Below are 17,642 nucleotides of genomic sequence, written 5' to 3'. Positions count from 1 at the left end.
TGGGTTGGGGGATAACCCGTCAGGCTCCGCCCCCCCCCCTTCTCCCCCCCCCCCCCCCCCCCCCCCCCCCCCCCCCCCCCCCCCCCCCCCCCCCCCCCCCCCCCCCCCCCCTCCTCCTCTCCTCTCCCCCCCCCCCCCCCGCCTGACGCCCCCACCGCCCGCCGCGCTCCCTGGCAGCCTTCCCTGATCTCTCCGTTCTCAGTCTAGTTTTGTTCTCCCTGTTTCCTGCTTCTCCCTCCTCCAGGCAGAAGGCTCTAGGCTCCGGCCATGGTACAGCAACAGGTGCTCTACCGGGCTCTGGTGTCCACCAAGTGGCTGGCCGAGTCGGTCCGCTCCCGGATGCTGGGTCCGGGCTTGCGGGTGCTCGACGTGTCCTGGTACCCACCTCAGCAGCGCAATGCGCTCCAGGAATACCGGGAGCGCCACATCCCGGGAGCCTCCTTCTTCAACATCGAGGAATGCCGGGACCAGGAGTCTCCCTACGAGATGATGCTACCCAGCGAGGCCACCTTCGCCAGCTACGTGGGCCGCCTGGGCATCAGCAATAGCACGCACGTGGTGGTGTACGACGGCGACGATCTGGGCAGTTTCTACAGTCCGCGCGCCTGGTGGATGTTTAGAGTCTTTGGCCACCGTACGGTATCTGTGCTCAATGGGGGCTTCCGAAACTGGCTGCAGGAGGGGCACCCGGTGACCTCGGAACCCACGAACCCCGAGCCCGCAGTCTTCAAAGCCACACTCGACAAGTCCTTGCTTAAGACCTATGAGCAGGTGCTGGAAAACCTCGAGTCCAAACGCTTCCAGATGGTGGACTCTCGGTCCCGGGGGAGGTACCTGGGGACAGAGGCCGAGCCTGATAGCAAAGGTAGGCCGGGGGAGGGGTGAGGGGGACGAGGTGAGCAGGCCAACTTGGGGCCTCTAGCTAGTTGACTAGAATGAATGGGCACCCCCTCCTTCCAGACATGCCTTCAACAGCTGCATAGGTTGCCCAAGTTTGGTGGCCCCTGGTGCCTCTTACCAGACCCGTGGGTTAAGAGATCATTAGAGACAATCCCCATACCGACTGCCCACCGTGTTACAGAGCAGGAAGGAGAAGCTCAGAGTAGTCAAGGAACTTACCCAATGTCACACAGTAGTAAGTGAAAGGCTAGGATTTAACCTCAGGTCTTGTGACTTCAAATCCACCCCAGCCCACCCATAACACCTCTTGCTTACCTTAGGATTACAGGCTTAGAACCCATTAGTCTAACCCATTCATTTTATAATTTAGGAAAGTGAGGTCCACCGAGTTCAAAAGACTTAGCCAAAGACTCACCCTGTCCAGCACTTTTCCTACGGCACCCTGATTGTCTCTAACTGATTCTAGTTTCATAGGCATTTGGGGAGGGGGGGGGGGCAGACATCAAGTGACTTGCCCAAGAGGACATGCATAGTTAAGTGACAGATAGGATTTGGACCCTCTAGGAAGACCTTTGACTCCAGGTCTTCGAGTTTGCTCCATTGACCTGGCTCCCCTCCCCTCCTCCACACACAGTATAAACACAGCTCTGCTTACCCACTGTGGACTCTTTCCTTTGGAGCCACTCCCAGGTCCAGAACTTCCTTGAACCTTGAGATGCAAATGGTCCACATGTCCATCAATTGACTTTTATTGAGAACCCACTAACCAGAGTATTCGCCTAAAGTCCTCCCCTGATGTTTCTTTGTGGTATGCCTTGATTTTTTTTTTTTGCCAGTGGTTTCCAAGCTCTAGCTAAACCTACCATCTTTGATAGGCTGGAAATCTTGTATATAAGGATCAGCCCCCTAAAGAAATTCCCCACCAAGTTGACCACAGAGTGTCTATTTCATTTGAATTATTTAAAAGTATAAACTTAATCATCAACAAATGTGAAGAACAAAAGAGCATTCATTCATTGTGTATTAAGCAGAATGCTGGATTCCTCAGACATGGCAACTCTTTCTCAGGTTGTAAAGGGGTCACAATCTGAATCAATGGAGCTAAGACCCACACTAAGGATTACAGATCTTTGCAGTATTGAATTATTGTGTGCCCTGTGCTAAGTGCTAGGGGAAAGATAGAGTTGAGATGAAACAAGATCCTTCCTTACCCTCATGGCTTCTGGTCTTATGCTCAGATGTGTTGGAAAAGAGCAAATAGAGTCTGTTCAGTCATGCTCAACTCTTGATAACCCTATTTGGGGTTTTCTTAACAAAGATACTGGAGTGGTTTGCCATTTTCTTCTCCAGTTCCATTTACAGATGAGGAAACTGAAGCTAACAGGGTTAAGTGACTTGGCCAGGGTCACACAGATAGTAAATCTGAGACCAGATTTGGTGAAGTTTCCCTGCTCTGGGTTGAGCTAGCTATCCACTGTACTGCCTAGTCAGTACTGATTAGGGATGTTAGGGAAGATTTCCTAGAGGAAAGAGTATATGGACTGAGTTTTAGGAAATTAATACAGAATACAAAAGACAGGAGATTGGTGGCTACAGTTATGAACAAAGGCAACGGCGGCGGGGGTAAGTGTAGGGGATGTATTGGGGTGGAGGATGTTGAACGCTCTAGTTTGGCTGGAGAAATAGAGTGTGTGAAGGAAAATAGTGTGAGAGAAGGTTAGAAAGGTAGGGAGCTGAGAGCTTGACTCTGGGCAAATTCACCTTTCTGAACCTCATTTTCCACATCTGTAAAATGGGCCAGATAGCTTTTAAGGGTACTATCCAATCTGAATCCATGATCCTGTAGCCTTCAGTGTCTAACTAAGGAGTCTGAACTTGAAACTTGGTAGGTGGAAGAAACCTCTGAAGACACACATGGGGAGTTTGGACTTGATGGCTATGGAGTTTTCAGGTCTAGAGAGTCCAATTTGGAACCTATATCCTCTAGATTCAAATCCAGAACACTTTCCATTGGATTATGCTGCTGCTTTCCCACCCACCTCCTTTTTCTCCCCCAGACAAAACACTCTCTAGGATAGAATACTTCAGGAAAAGCGCATAACTCAGCCTCTCCCCCACCCTAGGCTAAAAACCCAGCTTGACTGGATTTGGTAATTGGAGAGAGTTATTTTTTTCTTTGCAATTGGAATTTATCCAGTGCCTCTCTCTTCCCTAGAATGAAAGCTCACTTGGATCGCTTATCTTTTTTTTTTCCTGCCCCAACCCTCTTTCAAAAAATCTTGGAAAGACATAAATGCATTGCCTGATCTTTATACTCCTAGAGCCTAGACCAAGGGGTGAACCGCAGTTTTGCAAGAGGGAGGCAGGATCTAAAGGAATTGTGTCCTATCTGCCTTTTCCTCCCTCTCCTTGCCTGGGCAGGCATTCAAGGAAAAGGAGGGAGATTAGGACATTCCTGGCACCAGACCAGGCTTCTTGGAGGGAGTGGCCATAGAATCTATAGGGGCTGTAGAGAAGCTTGAGTCAGAAGGGGCCTGAGATTTTTCTTGTCCAATATAGCCTTCAGTGGTACCTTCAAGATAGGTTCTATTTCCTGTTGTCCCTTTACTCCAGCAGCCTATTATTTGTCACAGGGTTTTGCACCTGTGATTTCATTTCTCCAAGCACCACGCAGGTGTGGAAATTCCCTCCACAGATACAGATTGGTAGAATTCTTAGCTTCCTTCCAAACTTGATCACTTTGCATTTACTTTATATCTGCGATATAAGCTCTCTGAGAGGAGAGACTGTTTTCATCTTTGTATCTCTGCTACCCTGTTGCCTAGTGAAAGGTTGGCCATACACTAGAGGTTTAACAAAAGAATGTTTGAGTGTTGCTAGGGGACTTTGAGCTTACTAAGCAACTAGTCCCTACAGAATTTTTGCTCTTTTGTTGCCTTTTAAGAGGCACTGTAGTAACTGTGGAATGAACCTTGGCTTTGGAGAGTAAGAAAACTTGACTAAATTCCATCTCTGATGCTCACAACCTAAGTGACCTTGGTCAGGTCCTTTCTGTTTCCTGAGTTATAAAACTAAGGGATTGGACTAAATGATCTTTGAGGCTGCTTCCTGCCCTAGAGCTAAGATTCTTCATTCTGTCAATTGCTTCCTCATCATCCCTGACAGGAAGCTATCCAACTCCTGCTTGGACTTTTCCAGGATTGGGGAAGGGGTTTTTAACCTAGGAGTTCATAGAATACTTTGATAGATAATTTGATATAAAAATACTTTGAAGCATAATTGATTTCCTTTGTGATCCTATTTTATTTTACACATTTAAAAACATTCTGTAAATGGGTGCTTCCTCAAACTCTCCTGTCATCCCTCAGACTACCCCAAAGGGGTTCAGGAAAAGAAAAAAAAAAGGTAAGAACACCTGTTCTTAACTGGAACCTGTTCTTAGCCAGAAGCCGGGGGAAGTCTGACTATTATAGAATCTGCCCTATGCCCTGAGAGGAATTGTTGCTTCTCCTTGGGTCTCAGTTTCCCCATCTGCAAAAATGAAGGTGTTGTACTAGATGAGAGCTCTAAAAGCTATCATTTTTATAAGCCACCCTTCCAGGGATCACTGGCTTCTTAGAGACCAAGGCTGAAGTTGACTTGTTTTCTGAGTCACGTCTGAGAAGTGACATTTGGACTAACATCTGAAGCTGTCTCTACCTTGAAGCTCCTTAGGTTGTATTTTAAGATAATAGATGTAAAGCCAGAAGAGACCTTAGAAGGATCACCAAATACTACCCCTTTATAGGTGGTGCATCAGGGAATTCATCCATAAAAGCCAGATGACCACTTGCTCATCCTGGAAAAATTTGGGAGGGAGCCTAGAAGTTACCGAATTCATTACAGTGCCGTGGAAAAAGCACTGGCCCTGGAGTCAGTGGACCTGGATTCAAATCCTACCTCCAATACATACTAAGTCCTTAGGCAGGACACTTGACCGATTTGAGCCTCAGTTTCTCCTCTAGAAAAGGAGGGACTTTTAATAGGTGACTACTGAGATCCCTTCCAGCTCCTCATCTATAATGTTGTCTAATACCCTCATTTTACAGGTAAGGAAACTGAGACCCAAAGAGGTTAAGTGTCATGTAGATAGGAGATGGCAGAGCCAAGATTCAAAGCCCATGTCCTCTAACTCCAAATCCAGTCCTCCAGCACACTGAATTCATGTTCAATTCCTGGTGCATAGTAGGAGCTTAATGAATGCTCATTGCTTGACTGATTCAGGGATGAGGTGGGCTATATGGCCTCTGAAACCAAAGAATCCTCCATCTAGTTGGGAGGAACTTCCAAGGTCATCTGGTTCAAATCCCTCATTTTACAGATGGGGAAATCGAGGCCCAGAGAAGGAAAGTAACTCCACCTGATCAAAGACATGAGAACTCACCTAATCCAATGCCCTCCTTTTTTTTAGGTGATGAGACTGAGAGAGAAATGGCTCACCTAAATTCACACATCCACACATCAGGGGTCTGGGTTCTTATCTATCACCCTTTTCAGTCTTCTGCCCTACTTTCCAAATAGGCACTAGCCTTTGTTAGAGCTAAGGACCAGTATTCAAGTGTATTCAGGGAGTGAGGAAGGAAAAATCAGCATGGTACCTGGCACTTAACAGATACAGGTTGATTAGAATAACAGGTTGATTAGAATCATAGGTTTAGAGATGGAAAGGATCCATGCAGTGAAGTCATATAGTCCAAACACCTTTTTACAGAAAAGGAAACTGAGGCTTGGAGAGTTCAAATGACTTGCCTAGGTAGTGTGATCACACGTGTGATCCAAGTGTTCAAGGCAGGATTTAATCCCCAGGATTCCTGACTCCAAGTCTGGCATTCTATCTGTCCTACCACACTTCCTTTCAATGACCATATCTACCACTCCTCCACTCTCATGGCTCCTGACTCCAAGCCCAGTGCTCCTCCCATTCCCTTAACCTGCCTCACCACAAAAGGAAGTTCTCTGAACACAAATGGCTTAGAGCCTACACTCAGTTCAGAGCCCCCAGCACCTAGAAATCTAAATGTGTATACAACGTTTGAATCCCCAGTGAGGAGGGTGACTTTGGTGGCAGATGGGGAGGGTGTTGTCTAACACTATTTAGTTTCCTGACTTTCCATTATCCTGGCTTAAAACCCTTCCCTCACAAAAATCTCTGAGGTAGAGAATGCAAATATTCATCCCATTTTATGGATGAGGAAATGGAGAGTCAGACAAGGGGAGATGATTTCCCCAGAATCATACAATTATTAGGTAATTGAGTCACATTTTAACTGTAGATCTCCCAGTCTAACAGCAAGACCACACTACCCCTACTCTGTCTCTTTAACACTCAACCAACAGGCATTTATTGTATACCTACATTGTGCCAGATACTGTAGTGGGTACTGAGAAGACAGATAGAAAAGTGAGATGGCCCCTAACTTTGAGGTTATATTCTAGTGGGAGAATACAGGTTATTCATAGATATAGAAAATGTCGCTAGTGGCCCAGGGGATGGCCCTACCTGGAAGGAAGTCCAGTTCTGGGCTCAAATGAACCCAGACTCGAGCCCAGAGAGCTTGACCTCGAACAGAAGTATTGTTTTTTGCCTCATATGCTATCGCCAACCCTCGAATAGCAAAGGAATTCTCTAATCAGTCAGTCAATAAACATTTATTAAGCACCCACTATTCACTGTGCTAAGCTCTGGAGATACAAAAAGAGATAAAAACCAGGCCCTGCCTTCAAAGAGTTTACACTCTGATGTGTTTGTGTGGGGAAGACAAGCAGAATGACATGTACAAATAAATATATTTGGGGGAAGGAGGAAGGAAATAAATAAGAGAGGGAAGACACCAGAATGAAGAGAATTTGGGAAAGACCTTCCTGTAGAAGATGGGATTCTAGCTGGGGCTCCTCTAAAACAAAGCTTCAGTGTGACTCATTTAGGGTCTCCCTAAAAGAGAATAACAAAAAGTTACTGATAGGATCATGGATTTTGAAAATAGAAGGAACCTTAGAGGCCATTTTCATTTAAAAAAAGAGGAAACTGGGACTCAGAGAAATTGTTGATTGACTACCTAAGGTCATATAACTAATAATTATCTTCTGTGGGATTTGAACCCAGGTCTTTCTGACTCTCAAATCCATTGACCAATCCAGTATACTACACTGGCTTAATATATGAAGATACCAGGTATAGGACAGCTATTTCCTTCACCTCAAAAGAAATGTTTAAAACACAGAAGACTCATAAGTGACCATTGACAAGTACTTATATGAAACAGTAGCCGTTCACTCCTCATACACTAGTAGGGAAGATGTGTGGGGCTACTGAACAGGTATTTAACACATTTTCCTCAAGTCTCTACAGTTGGGGGAACCCAGAGTATGAAGGTATGAATGAATAAATAAGAAAGTATTTATAAACTGCTCACTGTGCAAAATGCCATGTGATTTGTGAGAAAAGCAAATAGAAAGGCAAGACAGTCCCTGCTTTTAATGGTGAGATGTTGACTAGGCAGGAGTAGACAGACACAGGGCAGGTAGTGTGTCAGCAGAATGATTAAGAGAAAGTATAATCACCTTCTACCCACATGAGAGGGAAGGCCAGACACCTTCTAGGGCCTCCCTACCCCCCATCCACCCTTTCATAGACTTGCAGTCCCTGGGGAGGGAGGGCCAGGAAACTGAGCTGAGGCTCAGAATGGTGTCATGTTCCTCAGAGAGATTATGGAGAGGGCAGAGCTGACCATAGCCAGTGACCAGGGTGCAGGGGAATCCTGACATTCTAAATATCATAAAAGAGAATGGAGAGGTTAGACTGGCTTTTTTCAGTCTCAGATTACTGCAGTCAAAATCGTACAGTGTGGTCAGAGCAATGTCTCTCTAATCCAAGTGTTCTTAATTTGGAGGACATGAAATTCTTTTTCTTTCCTTTTTAATGTATTTTTATTTCTTTCCTTCAATGTTTTCCAATTACATTTTTTTTAATTTTACATTTTTAGAATTTTGAGTTCCAAATTCTTTCCCTTCTTCCCACCCTTTAGTATATATAGCAAGCAATATATCAACTATATATGTGAAGTCACACAAAACATTTCATATTAGCCAATGTTGCAAAAGAAGCACACAGAAAAAAAATTAAGGGAAAAAAATCAGCTTCAATTTGCACTCAAGAGTCATGAAATTGGGGCAGTTGGTAGTGCAGTGAATAGAGCATCGACCTTGGAGTTAGGAAGACCTGAGTTCAAATGTGTCCTCAGACATTTAACACTTATTAGCTGTGTGACCTTGGGCAAGTCACTTAACCCCATCTGCCCTGCCTTCCTCCAAAAAGTAAAAAAAAAGTCATGAAACTGGTTTTCAAAAACAATATTGATGATAATTCCAATGGAATTGATTTATATTGTTTACTTATCTTATGCATTTAAAAACCTTATTATGAGGATTGCCTAGACTTCACCCAACTGGCTGCCCAAAGGGGTTAGGGTTTAGTATAGGTTAAGACTACCCCTTGCTCTGAGGTCAAGGGGAATCAGGCAGTGAAAAGATTTCTGCATTTTCTCATACAGCTCTTGAACCAATGAGCTTGCCACAAATTTATATGGGGAAGTCGCTTTGTCTCTCCAAGCCTGTTTTCTCATCTGTAAAAAGGGCATAGTGCTGGTGGTCCCGACCATGCAGGACTCTTTTGAGGAAAGGTTAAATCACAACACAGATTGTAGCCCTCTAGGTAGCTCAGTAGATAGAGTGTGGGACCCGGAGGCAGGAAGGCCTGAGTTCAAATCTTGACCTAAGATATTTATTAGCTGTGTGACTCTGAAGAAGTCACTTAACCTCAGTTTCCTCATCTGTAAAATGGGGATAATATTAGCACCTACTTCTGAGGGTTGTGGTAAGGATCAAGTGAAGTAATAGTTACAAAACACTTGGCTTGGTGTCCAACACGTAAGAAGCACTATGTAAGTGTTAGCTATCCTTTTTGTATCTGATGCTATCATCAATATCTAGAACTGTCCAAATCTAGTACTGAAGCCCAAAGTTTCAGGAACCATGTGTTAAATAAAGATCTACCCTCCCTAACTTATCTCCCACTTTTGTACTCCCCTCCCAACATACCCCTCCTCTGGATGTTACAAGTGATTATAATTTGAAAGACGGGTTCCATTTAAATCGCTCTGGGCATGACACCGAGTAAGCCCAAGCCCTCCTTAATAACCTTCTTTCTCCTCAATACAAGATTGGAAGACAAGTCCGAAAGACTCATAATGGAAGGGGATATACACATCCAGAGAAAGATCTGCAGAGTCTGCAGATTGAAGCAAACTGTTTGCTCTCTCTCGTTTGTGTTTTGTTTTGTTTTATCCCTTCTTTCTCATTGTTCAGCTCATTGGTTGTAATCCTTTACAATATGACTAATGTTCCACGTGAAGGTATTTGTAGAATCTATATTAGATTACATGCTGCTATGGGGGGAAGGGAGAGAAAATTTGAAACTTAAGAGATTGTGGAACTGAATGTTGTAAACTAAAAGTAAATAAATAAACTTAAAAAATATTATTCAGAATTATCTACAAATGTGCAAGATTCTGAAGATCCACGTGGCAGGATAAGGTACCAGACACTGAGGTACTTACTGAAACTAAAGTGCCAAGCCTTCAAACTTTTCATCAGAGAGTGCAGCTCCAATGGGCTGGCCACATTGTTTGAATGCCAAACATATACTTGCCAAAAAGACTATTTTATGGAGAACTCACACAGGGCAAGCATTTACATGGTGGTCAGAAGAAGTGATACAAGGACACTCTCAAGAATTTTGGAATTGATTGTGGGACATGGGACACACTGGCACAGGACGGCTCCGCATGGTGTGCCCACATCAGAGAAGGTGCTGTGCTCTATGGACCTGAACAGAATTGAAACCGCTCAAAAGGAACGCAGGATGCTATAATATAATGTAATGCCAAGGAAAGGCAACTTCCCAAGGTTCAGAATACCAGCATAGGTGCTCTCCATTTCATTCAGTGACAAACCAAGAACAGAGAAGATCCAAACATGACATCATTCAAAATACAGCATTTACTAAGTGTGATTAAATAATCTCCAAGTACTACCCCACACCAGGACCTTCCAATCATGCAATCAATTACAAAGTCTCTGTTCTAAATACTTTTCCACCCCTAGGCTATACCTTAATTAAGTCCACCACAAAGCCCCTCTTCTCAAATGGAGATTAGTTTCCAAACATAAGGTCAAAAGTTCCCCACCCCTGGATCACAATTGAATCTACCCCAGAGTTACATCAAGTTTAAACACAGCACTTAATACCCAAATGGAGGTCTTTTCTTCATCTTGACAGAGGCAAGTTCTCAGCAATCTTAGTTCCTGGGGAGACAAGGCTCAGCAAGGCCACAAGATACATTGCCAGTCCCTTCATGAATTCATCCTCTGTCTGTAGAACAGTCCTAGAACCCCTGAAAACATTAGCAAAACCCTCTCCCAGGATTTCTTTAAACATACAACAAGAAAATCCTTCTTCGGGGCTTCTGAACCAACAGAAAGGTTCCCAGACCCCTGCAACAACAGCACTGTCCTTCACCAGTGGACAGTATTCACTCTCTGTCTGCAGGACAGTCTCAGGGCTTCTTAACCAAAAGCCAGGTTCCAGGACTTCTTCAACAAAAGGACTGTCTTTCACCAGTGGACAAATCTGGCAAAACAACATCAAAACAGACAGACAAAGTACCAGCAAAACAGCCATGTCTCCTCAGTCCTTGGCAGCTCAGGGGTCAGGTCTCAAAAGTCCAGGGTGATTCAAAGCGGCACTCAACAATCCTCTCAGTCTCTCTCTCTACCTCCACGTGGGTGCTGCTTCCAAAAAAGATCTTCTGCCTCCCTCTTGTCTCTCCAAATCTACGTCACCAGCTCCTCCCAGTTCAGGACTCTCTTTTCACATCAACAAGTCCATCCCACAGGTGGGATTAACAAGCTCTGGGTTTTAACACAATCAGTTTGAAAACCAAGCCAATACAGGGGAATCTTTAATTGCCATTACTATCACAGATGCCCAGATGTTCACATGGATTATTTGTGCCCAACCTTTGGTAGAGAATTCCAAGCTCGAATCTGTCTGATCAGCCACAGTGGGACACACTGAAACCGGACTCTGACTGAGTGATGTCCTTTTGGGCCTTTTCAAGAATGAAGGACAGCAACCCACCCACCAACCAACCAATTCAGAATTATACCTTAGAGTTGGGGCTTAAGGCTTGTCTTTAACTGATCAGTCAACTATAGGCCAAGCCCTTCTTGGTCATTGTTTGGGCCCTGTTTGGTTCAGAATGAGTGTAAATAACAATTGTTTCTGCTTTGACCAGAAACTCTGAGGATCTTTCTCTCCCAGATCTTTTTTATTTTTAGAGAGGCCGTTCTTTGCTTCATTTCTTATTGTCTTAATTTGATCATTGAATGGGCATTGCTGAGACCTGAGGTCTCCCATTGCATCCTGGGCCATCCCCAGTCATCCTAATCTATATCTGGCCACTGGACTCCCATGGCTCTGGAGGAGAAAGTGGGGCTGGTGACTTTGTGCAACAACCTGTCTCACTTAAATCCAATTCACTTACATATCAAGGCATCACCTCCCTGAAGTCTTGGGCCTTTTCCAGAGTGAAGGACAAACAGCAACCATTCATTTCTTGACTGAGGGGGAGCTCTAAAAAAGCCCAAGTCCCATTCTCAGGCCCAGTTCCTTTTTTCTCTTTTCCCTCTTCTTCTTCTCTCTCTAATGGTCTAGTCTATTCCTTCTCATTTTATAGATAAGAAACTTGAGACCTAGACAGGTCAAGGGACCTAGCCCAGTTCACATAGATATCAACAGTCTGAGCTGGCATCTGAACCAAGGTCTTCCTGACTCTAAGCCTATCCATGGCAGAAGAAGCTTTCAGATCACAAGGAAGGACTCAGGCTTCTAGGGTGGTGTTTGTTACTTGGGCCATTTCTAAGTCAATGTACTTATTATTTGTGATGTCTTAGACTAGAGAAGTAGATAGGGTAGTCGGTAGGGAGTTGGTCTCAAAGGGAGGGTTTTGATCCCAAAGATCTGGGTTCAAATCTTACCTCTGGCCCATATTGCCTGAGTGTCTCTGGACAAGTCACATCCTTTCTGGGTTTGGGCCAATAGGGTCAAACTTTAATGGAGATGAGGCACATACCTTGCACATACCGATCTCTGCAGGCTACATATTGACTAAGAAGATCACCTATTATCTATGTTTTATTGTGGTTTTTATTTTGTCAAATGCTCCTCAAATTACATTTGAAGCTGGTTTTGGAGGCACCAGAGAATGTTGTTTGACGCCTCTAGGAATCTCTACCTTGCCAAGCAGGTGCTGACCTACATTAATTAAGCAAGAAACCTACAAGTTTCTTCATTTGGGAGTTCCCTCAATCAGTGAAGTCACACTTTTAGTCCCTGTCCTTTGGGCAGCTGGGCAGCTATTTATACAACTGGCCACATCATTGGTTACAATAAGTGGAATGACATCTAACATTTACATATTGCTGAACTATGTTCCAGGCACTGGGCTAAGGACTTTACAATTCTTCTCATCACGATCCTGGGAAGTAGATGCTATTATTATCCCCATTTACAAATGAGGAAACTGAGGCAAACAGGTTACGTGACTTGCACAGGGTCACAAAGCTAGTAAGGGTCTGAGGACAGATTTGAACCCAGGCCTTCCTGATTCTAGACTTGGTAGTCTATTCACTGTGCCACCCAGCTGCCTCTAGGTAATTTGATGAACAGGTCTACATGATGACAGTTTCCCTTTCTGTAGTACTTTAAGGTTCCCAAAGCTCTTCCCTCAACATCCTTGCAAAGCACAGAGCTCTCTTTACCAACAGAATTGTAAATTCACTCCCTGGTCATATCCCCAATGCCCTGCACAGGGTAGACACTGAACAAATACTTGCTGATTAATTGACCCCTGAAACTTCTCAGGACATGAAGAAGGGGGTAGATGATTGTTAAATATTATGGATACATGCATTTTTTTGTGGTAGCTGACATTTTAACAGGTACCTTTTAGAGTCCAGTTCATAAAGGTATCTCTTTAATGGATCAGAGGGAATGCCTGAGGCAACAGTGTGAGATGTTCAGCCACAGAAAGTTCCTCCATCTTCACCACCTAGGGGAGAGAGGTATAGTACCTAGAACAGGAGAGGGGCTGGAGTGTTCCTCTGCTCTCTCCTTCTGGTCAAACCACACCTGGACCACTGCATTCAGTTCTTGGTGCCACATTTTATTGATTTTTTTTTTGTTTCAAGGTTTTTATTAAACGTATACAATGGGAAAATCTCATGAATACATACATCATCAGATAATCTGTGCACACAAAAATGTTGGAGGGAGAGAATGGCACCCTGGAGTCAAACACTTCTGAGTTTCTATAACTGGGAGTGTCCCTATAAAAAATTGGTCAACTCTACTCATCTGGAAAGTTTGTGCTAAGCTTTGACACTCCCCTTTTCCTGAATCTGGTCCACAAGAGAAAAGGATATTGGCACTAATGCATTAAATGCATGAAATTTCTATGGCAGGAACTCTTAGGGAATGCTGAAGACCCAGCTGCACTTCCAAAGGTACATTCTGGATCAATTCAGGAGCACAGACTCAATCCTCCTTTTAGATCAACTGGTATGAAGTAGCCATACAGAATAAAGGCTCCTGAGCAATCCTTACAGAATTCAAGGCAAGCTAAGTTGGTGCCATATTTTAGAAAGGGCGTTAATGAGGATATTTAGCCTAGAGATATGGATATGAAATGAAAACTGACTTCAAAAAGCTCTGTGATACATCAGCTATGGAGCAATGGAATTGAATGTGGATGTGGGTTCAAATCCTACCTTTGCCTTTAATTACATGTATGAATTTGGGCAAGTCTTTCATTCTCTGGGTCTCAGTTCCCTCCTTTGTAAAATGAGGGGATTAGACTAGATGGCCATTAAGGTTGATTCCAGTCCTAGATCGGGGATTCTAAGTATTCAAAGGGCCTTTTTTTTTAATGATGCCAATTTTTTTTTCTCCAGGATAAGAATTATGTTCCTGCTTGTTTACAGTACAATTCATGGTGTTCATTTCTTTCTCTTACCCTTTCAGAACACCCAGAACACCGTAGCTCAGATGTTACTTTTACACTGCTGCTGTCTTGGCTATAAATTAGAATTCTTCCATTGTTGGAGAGCTCCATGGGTGGAATTTTCTTTCTTCTGGTGTCTTTAGTTGACCCCTTCAATGGTGGGTCCAGAAGAAAGGTCTCCATATGGGGCTGCTCCTCCCGGAATGAGCAACAATGGGGTGGCAGACCTGTTGATGCTCAAATTCTTCCTTCTGAGCAGTTCGATTCTTATCTAGCCCTTTGGCCATTAAGTTATATTTGTCAAGGATCTTCCATTTGCCTTTATCATCAATTTTGCTTTGGAGTTTCTCACTTTCTATGGTAGCTTTCATGTTTAAAGTATAAGATGCAAGAAAATTCGTGGAAAATATTTCTCTGCTTCTCATCTTCAGCCTTGCACTTCACAGTCTCCTGGACTTTCACTTGATATCTTCTTTGCTCAGATAATTGTTGTCATGGGTGGTGGTGATCTTCTCCTTGCCTATATGCTTAGAAATGTTGAGGATGTCATGTGTACCAATGTCTAATGTGACTTCAATCTGAGGGATATCTCTGGGGGCTCAGACTTGCTAAGCCGGTTATCTTTCATCTTTGTTCTCTCACTTGAAAGACTTTTTTAAGGGGGAGAGTTAGATCTGTTCTACTCAGAGGGCAGAACTGGGGGCCACACTTGGGAGCTAGAGGAAGGCATGCTTTTTTGCTCAGTAAAAGGAGACTTCTAATTAAAGCTGTCTCCCAGTGGAAGGCCCAGCTTTTGAGAAGTGGAAATCCCCCATCGCTAGAGGTTTTCAAGTGGTCAGTCACTTATTTTATAAAGGGAATTTCATTCTATTCCACGATAACTTTGATCCCTGAGAATCTGTGATGCTGATTGTATCCAATCCCCACTTTTTACTTTCTTCATTTGTTTATTTGTTCATTCATCTATTATTTATTACATAGATAGGATAATAATAGATATTATTATCTATTATTTATTACCATCCATCTATTATTCATTCATTTATCTATCTACCTATCTATTTGCCTCAAGGAAGTAACTAAGGCTGAGTATGGGGAAATGTCTTGCTCATGGTCACTTAGATATAAGTAGGAGGAGGAGCTAATAAGTACTAAGACTTGAACCCAGATTTTCTTCATGCCTAGTGCTTTTCCCAGTAACCTCTACTCTAATCCAGTCAAACAAACATTATGTTAAGTAACAGTGGGGTTACAAAGAGAAAATGAAGGGCAGCTAGGAAGTGCAGTGGATAGAGCACAGACTCAGGAGTCAGGATGACCTGAGTTCAAATCCAATCTTAAGACAATTACTAACTGTGACCCTGGGTGAATTACTTAACCCCAATTGCCTCTAAATTAAAAACAAAACAAAACAAAGAGAAAAGGACAATTTGTCCTTAAGGAACTTGCATTCTACATGGTGGGGGTTGGCCTATAACATGGAAACAGGTATGTTGACCCATCCCTACATAACTTCTTGTATTGTATCTACTTAGATGTAGATGTGTTTTCTTCTCCTATAGAATGTAAGATCCATGAAGGCAAAGATGGTATCTTTTTTTATCAGAGTATACCACTTGTCTAACATGATGCCTGGCCCATAGAGTATGTTTAACATATATAATGATTGGTTCTTAATCTGGAAATCAGTGTTAGTCTAGACAGCTAGATTTGGGGTCTGAGGACCTGGGTTTAAACTGAGACTCTACTGCTGATGTCCTGTGGGCAAGTATTCTGAACATCAGTATTCTTATCCGTAAAATGAAGAGGCTGAATTAAGTAGCCTTCAAAATGCTTCTAATTATCTTTTTATTCTCTTTCTCTTTCACTCAAAATTGTCTTTCTTGCTGTTCCTCACACACTACATGCATTCTCCCACCTCCATACCTTTGCACTGACTGAATTCTTGGAATTCCTCTGCCTCTTAGAATTCAGGCTTCATGTCAAGCACCACCTCCTCCATGAAGTCTCTCCTGGTGTCCCACTACCACCACCCCAAGTGTACTAGTACCTTCTCCCCACCAAAATTTACCTGATAACTCTTTTGTATCTTTTTGGTTGTTGTTGGGTTTTTGTGTTACTCTATGTGGGTGTTTCCACCATCTGACTATTACATCCCCTCATGACTTAACACAGTTCCTGACAAATGGAATCATAGGATTTAATTTGAAAGGAACCTGACCTTTTTAGTTTATAGATGAGGAAAATGGGCCCCAGAGAGTTTAAATAACTTGTCCACTGCTAGTGTTAGAGGCAGGCTATAAACCCTGGCCTTCCTGCCTCCTAAGTCTAGCCTTCTATCCATTATGCCATACTGTCTCTGATAGTAGGTGCTGATAAATGCTTACTGATTGATTGCTGAAGTCCATTCATCACTTCTAACTCTTTCCTCCATTTTTGCTGTTTCCTTGGTCTTTTCCTGAAACTTGCTCAGACCTGGAACCCGGACACATCCCTGGCTCCCTGAACATGCCTTTCACCGACTTCCTGACAACAGAAGGCTTTGAGAAGAGTCCTGAGGACATCCGGGCTATGTTCAAGGAGAAGAAAGTGGACCTCTCGAAGCCGCTCATTGCCACCTGCCGTAAGGGAGTGACTGCTTGCCACATTGCCCTTGCTGCCTACCTCTGTGGCAAGCCTGACGTCGCTGTGTATGATGGCTCCTGGTCTGAGTGGTTCCGCAGGTCACCCCCCAATCTTCGGGTCTCCCAATGGAAAGGAGGGAAAGCCTGAGTAGGAATGGGGAAAGGATGAGACTTGACCCTTTCCTTTCCTTCTCTACTCTCCTAGATCAACCAGTTGGGCCATTGTGGATCTAGGGGCCCATATTTGCCTTACCTACAATCCTCTCTGAAATGATGTTTGGTTTATACTTTTTTTTTCCTTTCCAGAAAGTTTTTGTAAAGGGATTGAAGAGTTTTTGGGGTAGCTATGTAAAGATTTCCTTCATTCTCTTTTGTCAGCTCTGGAATAAACTCTTCCCTTTCTGAGAGACTGTTTGAAAATCTCTTCCTGGACTAAGCCATTAGGGAAATGAAAGCATGTGGTCATGGAAAGGGTAGTTAATATGGGTTCAAATATCACCTCCAATATGTACTACATATGTGACCTTGGGCAAGTCACTTTTTCAGACTAAATTTCCTCCTCTGTAAAATGGGTATATTACTTGAGAGACTTGAACTGAAACCAACAGAAAATTTCTCTTGGAGTTCCTGCCTGATAGAAGTGTTTAGCCTACAGGTTATTCAAAAGACAGTCATTCGGGGTGTTAGGTTTATCTGGCTCCAGAAAACAGAGTCCAGAGCACTAGGTGTTGGTTACAGGGAGGGAAGTAGGTCTCAGGATTTTATGGACAGGATTTCCTAACACTCAAACAGATCTATCTCAGGGAGGGTAGCTGGGATTTGGGGAGATAGACTGCCCTTGGAGGTAGTGAGCATTGGAAGTCTTCAAACAGAGATAAATGGATTACTGCTTGGGTAATTGATGGTCAGAAGGGCCTCTGAGATGCCTATCATTTCTGAATTGCTGTGATTAGGAGTT

General features: G+C 43.6%; 1 protein-coding gene across 1 annotated transcript; it reads left to right on the top strand.

Annotated features, from left to right (window-relative positions):
* Nucleotides 1-10: 10 nt before the first annotated feature.
* Nucleotides 11-17,091, top strand: TST (thiosulfate sulfurtransferase). The gene is made up of 2 exons (XM_069082078.1): nucleotides 11-865; nucleotides 16,534-17,091. The coding sequence occupies exons 1-2, from the start codon at nucleotides 268-270 to the stop codon at nucleotides 16,830-16,832; spliced, it is 897 nt and encodes a 298-aa protein (XP_068938179.1). The 5' UTR covers nucleotides 11-267; the 3' UTR covers nucleotides 16,833-17,091.
* The last annotated feature ends 551 nt before the right edge of the window (nucleotides 17,092-17,642 follow it).

This window comes from Petaurus breviceps, unplaced genomic scaffold, assembly GCF_028583685.1.
Source record: "Petaurus breviceps papuanus isolate PSGF00001 unplaced genomic scaffold, PetGlider_PUasm1.0 156, whole genome shotgun sequence".
In the NCBI taxonomy this organism is placed as follows: Eukaryota; Metazoa; Chordata; class Mammalia; order Diprotodontia; family Petauridae; genus Petaurus; species Petaurus breviceps.
This window is presented reverse-complemented; position numbering and strand designations above follow the sequence as displayed.

What these genes read in the sequence shown, in the direction of transcription:
- TST (XM_069082078.1), top strand. Translation starts at nt 268, where the DNA reads ATGGTACAGCAACAGGTGCTCTACCGGGCTCTGGTGTCCACCAAGTGG. An exon ending in GGCCGAGCCTGATAGCAAAG is followed by an intron (nt 866 to 16,533) that starts GTAGGCCGGGGG and finishes AAACTTGCTCAG; the next exon opens with ACCTGGAACCCGGACACATC.